Genomic DNA, 10,000 nt, shown 5'->3' on the forward strand with positions numbered 1-10,000 from the left:
AGCCAGGTAGGAAAGAGTTAAAACATTTGTGTCTGGCCTCCACCTCGCTGCATCCTCTCTCTCCCTCTCTCTCTCTCTCTCGCTCTCCCTCTCTCTCTCTCTCTCGCTCTCCCTCTCTCCCTCTCTCTCTCTCTCTCGCTCTCCCTCTCTCCCTCTCCCTCTCTCTCTCGCTCTCCCTCTCTCCCTCCCTCTGAAGACAGATTTGTTGCAGCGCCGCAGCGTTTCAAATTCTTATTAAATTGTGATGATGGTTCCTGAAGTTGCAAGATAGACAGAATGGCCTCGCTCCCTCTAAGTGAGGATTATGGATGTGCAGTGTCTTCCTCTCTTTCTCCTTTTGCTTGCTGTTTTGCCCTCTCTAATTTGCCTTTATCTGCTTCTGTGTTTTCCTGTGTCGGAGGGGCATTAGTGGTCGCGGCGGTGGAGAGACAGCAGCTTTGTGTTGGAGAGCGAGGAGGAGGCGTCCGGCGGTCCTTACTCCATGTCCATGTATGGCCGTCCTGTCAGGAGACACACACAAACAGAAAAGAGACGGAGAGTGAGAGACAAACCAGGAGGAGAGCAGGAGAAATGAAGCTGTTCAAAGGAAAAGAGAGGAAGAACTACTACAGAAGAGAAGAGGAGGAGAGAAAGAGAAGGAGGAGACACGGAAAAAAGAAAGGAGGAGGACAGGAGGTGTAGAAGATAAAAGGAATGAGGAGTTGCCTTAGGAAAGAAGTGAGGAGAGGAGGGAAGGAGAAATGAAGGATGGGAGTGGAAGACAAAGGGTAAATATAGGGAAGGAGGGGGGGGACACAATAAGGTGGGAGGAAGGTGGAGTAAAGAAAGAATGATTGAGGAGGCAAGGTGGAAATATAATAAATAAGCGAATGAAAGAAGGAGGGATGAGGAAAGGATGGGAGGGAACACAGGAGACAAATAAGTGATGCAAAGGGAGGAAAGGAGAAGAGGAGCGATGAGCTGAGGTAGATAAGAGTAAATAGAAGAAGGGAAGGAGGAAGGATGGGAAAGGAGGAGCAGTGAGAGAAGATCGGAGGAGAAAGAGTTGTAGGGAAGGAGGAAGGATGGGAGGGAAAACCAATAAGTGAGGCGAAGGGAGGAAAGGAGACGAGAGAAGGAATGAGGAGAGGAAGAAAGGAAAAGGAGAACTCGTGTTGAACTCAACCTTAAAACTAAATCTCAAAGAATCAGGTCTCAACAAATCCGACATTTAGACTCAAACCAACAACACGTCCGTCTCTTAATACGGTCTGACTTCCTGTCTGCGCCCATTCGCTCCTACTGAAGACATGTAGTATAAGATATATAGTTTCACTTTCCTAAAACAGCGGCTCAGTGTAGCTTTCATCAAACCAACGGGAGGAAATAGAGGAAATTTGTCGGGGACTATTTTCAGCGGCGGATTAATCCACGCTCCAATGCTGTAGTGAGCATTAGTGGCAGCAGGACGGTGTGTGTGTGTGTGTGTGTGTGTGTGTGTGTGTGTGTGTGTGTGTGTGTGTGTGTGTGTGTGTGTGTGAGATTGTGTGTTCATGGTGAAGGAACATGTCAGTGCAACAGTGTGGATCACTGATGTGGTTTTAATTAACAACAATGGAGCTCAGAGGAAGAACATCCATCAGGCTGTGGCACACACCACGTCACCAGATTCATCCACTGCTGAGTCAGAACATGAACTTTCCAAATGATTTGTAAATGATGTAAAACCAGATTAAACGTCTTCACTCGCATGAATAAAAGTATAAAAACACAAAAGGTTTTACTACAAACACTTCATGTTGAAAGCTGCGTCCAGGTTTAAACTCAAATGTATTCATTACTTCATGAAGAGTGAAGCAGCGTAAAGAGTTCCCTCCTACGCCGAGGAAACCTGCGACTTCTGAAGACAAATAAAGCGTTTTAAAATCACATCGGATCGGCTGAGAACTTCATTTCATCGCTGTGAACTAAGCATTTGTCGTGGTTTGCACGGCGGCAGCAGACGGCAGAATACAGAACATGCACTAAATAATAAGTCACCTCTGAGAATGAAAACTATAATTAGAGTTACAACGTTTACATTTATGATTTATTTAAATACAAATGGCGTTTTTAAAGTTGCCAGTCGTCACCTGACAACATGCCTGAGCAGCACAGACGCAGCATCGCGTCACATCACATCTGCTCTTTATCGATCCTTCGCTCGCCGCGCCTCACGTCCCCTGAGCTCGAGTCATGTCCATGTGTTTAGGTTGAAGATATAAAGCTGCAGGTTATTAAAGATGTTTTTTATGATCTGCAGAGAAAAAGCACAGCCGGCCGCCGCCGCCGCCGCTCTCTTTATTTCTCCCTCTGCGTTCTTCATTCAATAAACCAGCCACAATAAAGTTTCCTGTGGAGCTGCTCTTCGTCAGATGAAAAGTTATTGTCGCGGGTTTATTGCATAAAGTCCACAGTGGGAGCAATAACACGTTTCCTTCCTCTGGTTTGGTTTGAATCACAGCGACTCGGTTTAACCTCTGAAGAACCGTCAGCAGATCTTTACCAACTCACGTTCGACAAAACAACAGAAAACCAAAAGAAGGAGCGTAAAGATCTTCTCTGTCGGCAGGAAACACAAGCTGACTCACGACTCGCTGAGCGCCTTCCAAGGACTTTGATCTTCTGTAATGTTGGACTCTTAATCAATATTCATAGAAATACATCTTTACTTCCATCACTACGATTTAAAAACACTTTAACAGAGATTTATAACTCTTTATTTTAATGCATCTCAACTTGTCTGTTTTTTGTGTATTGATTATGTTTCTCCTGCACGATGTTCTTACTTTCTCTTAGCGTCTTTTCATATTTATATATATTTATATATTTATTATATGTGCAAACAAACCTTTATAAAACACAATACTGACATTTCAAAATAAAGTACATATCATGGATTGAGGATTTGATGAGTGTAGGAGCAGTTTGTACTTATTATATATATATATATATATATTGTTATAATCTTTATGTGCACTTTTATTCTTATAAAGATCCACGCTTTCATTATATATTTAATAAATTATTTAATTTAATATAATTGTGTTTTCTTGATGCTTGGATTTTCAAAATGCCTCAACCAAGTGTCAGGAAATAATGGAAAATATAAATGTATATAAATATATATTGTTAATTATTGCACATACTGAAGCCTAAATTAAAATATTTAAATTAACTTAGCGAAACACTTTTAAGATGAGTTAAATTAAACCTTTATTAAGATTCAGGTGTCAAGTAAAACATTTAAATATAAATAATAATAACAGCTGGACGACATAAATATATATATATTTCTACGTGCACCAGAGTCCACAGAGGTCATACACTGTTACACTTTAAGTGTCTTTGCTGTGGGTCCTGATGGGGACCGGCACGCAGCTCCGGCCGAGACGCTTTCTAAGTTAATCAATAAAAGTCTCAGACTTAATGACAGCTTTAAGAGTCTTTCTGTGAAACGATGATGAAAAGGACGAACGCTGCACCGACTGATGTGAGATGTTAGGCCACATCACGAGTCGACGGCAGCGAGGGAAACCACGAGACGAGCACTTCAGAGTGAAGCGACGTCCTGCAGCCGGCGGTACATTTACACGTGAGGCTGCGAGAACAGATCAACGCCGATCAACAACGACGATCAACGACGATCAACAACGACGATCAACAACGACGATCAACGACGATCAACAAAGACGATCAACAACGACGATCAACAACGACGATCAACAACGACGATCAACAACGACGATCAACAACGATCAACAACGACGATCAACAACGACGATCAACGACGATCAACAACGACGATCAACAACGACGATCAACGACGATCAACAACGACGATCAACAACGACGATCAACAACGACGATCAACAACGACGATCAACGCCGATCAACGACGATCAACGACGACCGGACATTTAATATTTAAGATGAGAGAAGCGATGGTGACTCACTGCTCAGGGAAACACTGAACACTTATCCTCCTCTGTGTGTGTGTGTGTGTGTGTGTGTGTGTGTGTGTGTGTGTGTGTGTGTGTGTGTGTGTGTGTGTGTGTGTGTGTTTTGATGATAGTAGAATTATATTTCCGTATTTATAATTATAAATATATTTTATATTTGTGGTTAAAGATTTGAATAAAGAAACATTTCAGTCTCAGTTCTCAATCAATTCAAATGTAATCTATCTTTTAGAGAAAATAAAGTTATTTAACTTCTATTGTCAGGTTACTATGACAACGCTTAAATCCTATAGTTTATAGGATTATAGAGAAGACGAAGACACACACACACCTTCCTGTACCTGTCCTGCCTCAGTAAAAGTGTGTGTGATGAAGTATGAAGGAACCTTCAGCCTGACTGGTTTCTCTGCGATCAGCTGCACTGCCTCAGTTACCAGTAAGTACATACAACCCACTACAACCCACTACAACACACACACACACACACACACACACACACACACACACACACACTCTATCTGATCAGCATAGGTGCTGCAGTGTTTCCATCACTCCATCAACAGGAAAGCTTTTACGCCCACCGGGAAAACACACACTCTCTCTCTCTCACACACACGCACACACACACGCACGCACGCGCGAACAAAACAAAAGTGACGCCACGTGATCTGGAGCCTGATTGGCCGATTGGCTCTCTGTCGAGCACGCTGTCATCAGTGGCTCGTCGTTACCTTCTAAATGAAAAGTCTTCCTCTGATTGGCACCGAGCGCGATTTCAACATCCTGAATGCGTTTAGCGTCTTTATTCTTGACACTGTGGAGGGAGCTTCATTTGACCTCCATGTTCCCGGCTCGGTCCGGAGTTCTCCTACAACGAGACGTTTGATCAAGACAAGCCTCCGACTTTCTTCTGATCGTGATGAAGACGTGATGAAGATGTGAACAGATCCTGCACCAACACAAGGCAAATACATGGACATCAAAGTTCAGCACTCTCTCCTTCCTGTACCTGCCCTGCCTCAGTAAAGGAGTGTGTGTGTGTGTGTGTGTGTGTGTGTGTGTGTGTGTGTGTGTTTTGATGAATTATGAAGGAACCTTCAGCCTGACTGGTTGCTCTGTGTTCAGCTGCTCTGCCTCAGTTACCAGTCAGCACATGTTGTCAGACGACATGTCACGTCACGTTGCTGGGTCAAAGAAGAACCCAGGAGATATCCCGAAGAGAAGTCGTTTCAAAGACCTTCTGTTCAGCCTCCATGTTGTTTCCACAGTCCGACTTAAAACTCATGAACACATCGGAAGACAAATTTCCCAACTTGGGGGAATGGGAAAATCCCAGGAGCCCATGAACACACCACCGGAAGTTTCCTGGAAAGAAGTAAAGTTGCACTAATCACATTTAGACGTCAGTATGAAAGCAGTTTGACCAGCACAAGATGTGATTAAACAGCTGTTTCCCCTCTGTGGGGGCCCTGCTGACACAGTGTTTCTGAGCTGCACATTATGAATCCACAGCCTCCACATGATGCTTTTCATCCACAGCTCTGGGATCAGCGTTCCCTTCGCACCGAGCCGCGGCCTCAAACCCCGGAAGCGTCCTGTAATGGGATGACTGCTGGTTTTATGGCCTTTACTGCGCGAGAGCTGAACCTGAGTCAGTGGACTTCCCGTCTCCACTCTACCGTCTTCAGGAACCAAGAAGAAGAACGACAGCTTCAACTTCAGAGCCACAAAGAACAAACTTAGGTGAGCTGCACGGTGCACCCGTCTTATTCAGCGTCAGTCTTATGAACAACGCACCGTCCTCAGGTGAGAGAATGGAATACATAAATACATAAACATAAATACATAAATATAAATACATAAACATAAAGGTTTGCAGCAAGACGAACATTTAAACTAAATCTCTCTGCTGAAAGTCCCTTTAATACTTTTTGAATCCTCTCGTCAGACTCGGTTTGGGAGTGGTTTCTCTGTTGATGGAGCTACGCTAGCAGTTTCCACCTGCTTCCAGTCTTTGTGCTAAGCTAACGTAGCACTGCTTCCTGCTCCGGGTTTAAACACAGGTGTGTAAATACAGCTGTGTGTGAGAGAAGAGAGGCGGACTGTGTCACGGGAGGTTCAGGGAACGGAGGTGAAAACATCTCACATTATTAAGAACATAGAATAACCTGAATGTGTCAAACAGCAATATTAGGATATAATAATATTAAATCTATCTTATAGTCATGATACTTTGTGATGTTATGAGAACAAACAGAAAAACATTATTTATAAAATGTTATTGCAGATTATTCTCATTTAATTCTCATAATATTTTATATATATTAATAATATAATAATATCATTATTGATTAATCTGAATTATTATCTTGATTAATCATTTAATCCATAAAGTGTAATAAAATAGTTTAAAAAAGCAGAATATTGTCTCTTAAATATAAAAGTATAATAAATATTACAATAAATGACCGACTTTATAATGGATTATCAACAATTAAGTTTTCTGCTCAACTTTATTTTTAATATATCAGCGTGTTCTCATGAAACTCAAAACGTATTTGCATAATATTGACTTTCACTCATAACATTGTCATTTTATTTTCACTATATTGACGTTTTCTTGTGAAAATCCAAATGTATTTTCATAATAAAAGACAACAAACTGTAATAAATGTTTAAATGAAGAGTGACCCAGATCTCCTTCAGTCTAAATTTAGCTGAACATTTATCTGAATATTAAATTATCGTCTAATAGATACGATTTCAGTGTTTTCTGCACACGTAGAAATCCTCCCGATAATGTTTTGCTGACAAACTGAATCTGTTGCATGTGTTTGTAAAACACTGGCTGATACATTACACACATATTTAAATAAAGGGAAACAGGATTTAACCTGCTGCAGTCCTGCAGCCGCTGCTCTGAAACTGTGACCCGATCAATACCAACACGTCTGCAAACATAACGAGGAAGCAGGAGGATCAACAGGAAGCAGGAGGATCAACAGGAAGCAGGAGGATCAACAGGAAGCAGGAGGATCAACAGGAAGCAGGAGGATCAACAGGAAGCAGGAAGATCAACAGGAAGCAGGAGGATCAACAGGAATCAGGAAGATCAACGGGAAGCAGGACGACCAACGGGAAGCAGAAAGATCAACGGGAAGCAGGAAGATCAACAGGAAGCAGAAAGATCAACAGGAAGCAGGAAGTTCAACAGGAAGCAGGAAGATCAACAGGAAGCAGAAAGATCAACAGGAAGCAGGAAGATCAACAGGAAGCAGGAAGATCAACAGGAAGCAGGGAGTTCAACAGGAAGCAGGAAGATCAACAGGAAGCAGGAAGTTCAACAGGAAGCAGGAAGTTCAACAGGAAGCAGGAAGATCAACAGGAAGCAGAAAGATCAACAGGAAGCAGGAAGTTCAACAGGAAGCAGGAAGATCAACATGAAGCAGAAAGATCAACAGGAAGCAGAAAGATCAACAGGAAGCAGGAAGATCAACAGGAAGCAGGGAGTTCAACAGGAAGCAGGAAGATCAACAGGAAGCAGGGAGTTCAACAGGAAGCAGAAAGATCAACAGGAAGCAGGAAGATCAACAGGAAGCAGGGAGTTCAACAGGAAGCAGGGAGATCAACAGGAAGCAGGGAGTTCAACAGGAAGCAGGAAGATCAACAGGAAGCAGGAAGATCAACAGGAAGCAGAAAGATCAACAGGAAGCAGGAAGATCAACAGGAAGCAGAAAGATCAACAGGAAGTGTTTAGGACTTTGAGATATTCCATCAGTATTAAAAAAAAAAGAATTCTTCTTGAACTCTCTCAAAACTTCCTCTCATAATTTTCCATTTCCATCAGTCGTGGAAAGTAACATTTACTCAAACTTTGTACTAAAACACTAATGAATGATGTATTATTATATATAATTATGATCAAACAATATAACATATTATTATAAAATAGTCCATTCTGCACAAAGAGTACTGTTGGTATTTAAATATGATGCTAATACTTTAAATGCAGAACTTTTATAGTATTCTTACACTTTGACTAAAACACACACGATGCATCGACGCATAACAAGAGAATTCCTCTCAATCTTCACTGATGACAAAGTGTGTGTTTCTATATCCTGCAGGCTTCTGCCAGGACTTTCTTATCGTGTCGTGTTCGGGACGTTTCTGGGTGTCAACGTCTATAAGAAGTTAGCGACCAGGTGCCCGATCGGGAAGAGGAAGCTACGAAAATGGCCGACACAGCGCCGGAAAAACACAAATATAACGAGGCGCTGGAGGAGAGGCCAACTTTAAATGTTGGGTTTATGATCCGCAAGCAGAAACATCTTACTCATGTGTGCCTTTAAGGACAAGATCTAAGTGAAACATGTGAGTGACACACGTCCTGCTCCGCTCTGAAACAGACAAACGACGACTGCTCCTTCAAACAGAAACTGAAAAAAGTGCCGTCACTCAACAAGCTGCATGTAGTAAGTAACGAGAGGAAAAGTGTTTCTGCTGGAGTGGAAACTGCCGCACACACACACACACACACACACACACACACACACACACACACAGATGAAGAGCAGCTCATGGCCGATCAGGCTGAGGTTTTGTGTGAAACCATTAGACGACCATCAGTGAGCAGCACTTCACTGCAGCAAAAACACACACACACACACACACACACACACACACACACACACACACACACACACACACACAGTGTAGTACTAACACAGGATCTAAACAGGAAACTGTAGAACACAAGAGAAGCTGATGAAACAGTGGAATAGAGTAAACGAAGCTTTGGGGAAACGTCACATGACACAGAAGAGAAGTTCAGAGCTGACCTCCTCCAGGTGTGTCCCTCCCCCGAACACTAATATATATTATATTATATATACTATATACTAAGAGGAAAATCTCACTAAATTGTCCAAAGACGTGGATTTATTCATCTGGTATCGTGTTTGACTTGATCACAACATATCAGGTATGAAATGAATCTTATTAAAATAAATCCAAACTTCTCGATAACATTTTTTAAGCTACGACAAAGTTTATCCTGCGACAGACGAGATAACTCTGGTCGAGCAGTTTGCTGTAAAAGCCTTTAGCTACAGAAGCAGTTGTTCATAAAGGAGCACAAAATATAATAATTATATATTATAATAAGTATATTAGGCTGTTTGGTACAGTGAGTGCGAAAAGACAGACGCTCAGCTGAACACGTTATCTGCCCTCAAGCTTCGGACACAATCACTCGTTTCCTCAAAAGCTAGTGTCGTCTGTCACAGCCTGATATTTAAAGTTACAATCCTTATTTTCATCCAATCAAATCCCATTTAGACACTATTTGTTGCATTCTCTCTGTAACAGTACATTCTGCAGGTGTTCATGTTAGTGGCGGAGTCCGCTTGGCAGGAAATGATCCAGTGTTACCGTTTTGTAATTTAGATCTGCACTTGAACTCACCGTCCTGCAGACGTCTCAGAGCTGGATTAATTTACTGCTAATGCTAACGCAACACTCGCTGCTGCTTTGCATTGACACACACAGAGGTGCTTTGCAGCCGGCGCAGGAAACACGATTTATTTGTCGGCGAGTTAAATGCTGACGTGGAGTTTTAATGTCATATTTTCTCAGCTGATTGACTTCATCTCGTTAAAACCTGAGTGTGTTTGTCTGCTCTGCATCCAGATACACAGCTGCTCTTTTCTGCACCCGAAGTGTTTGGACCCGTCGTACGAGGAAGTTAAACTCAGAAACTGCCAACATGACATGACTGTAGCACAAACTGCCACTGGGCTGGTCCTGGTTCTTACAGATACATCTGTTGCTATGCTACATGTCTCTTCAAATACAACACAAGAACGTATCTACGAACAAGATGGGCACCTGGGGAGCGCAGAACTTCGCCAAGGTGAGAAATAATGCGTGTCCGAGCCGTGATTCGGACACTCTCCAAACTTTCATGGGGGCTTCCTCGGCGCATGCTTCACGCTTCCACCAAGTTTCATATAAATCAG

General features: G+C 42.4%; 1 protein-coding gene across 1 annotated transcript in view; it reads right to left on the bottom strand.

Annotated features, from left to right (window-relative positions):
* Positions 1–474: 474 nt before the first annotated feature.
* gripap1 (GRIP1 associated protein 1) overlaps positions 475–10,000 on the bottom strand; it is a 52,921-nt gene continuing 43,395 nt past the window's right edge. The window contains exons 22-23 of the mRNA XM_029435875.1: positions 5,546–5,696; positions 475–500 (exon numbers count right to left, since the gene is read on the bottom strand). Of these exons, the coding sequence (XP_029291735.1) occupies positions 475–500; positions 5,546–5,696 (177 nt within the window). The remainder of the gene's footprint in view (positions 501–5,545; positions 5,697–10,000) is intronic.

This window comes from Cottoperca gobio, chromosome 7 (assembly GCF_900634415.1).
Source record: "Cottoperca gobio chromosome 7, fCotGob3.1, whole genome shotgun sequence".
In the NCBI taxonomy this organism is placed as follows: Eukaryota; Metazoa; Chordata; class Actinopteri; order Perciformes; family Bovichtidae; genus Cottoperca; species Cottoperca gobio.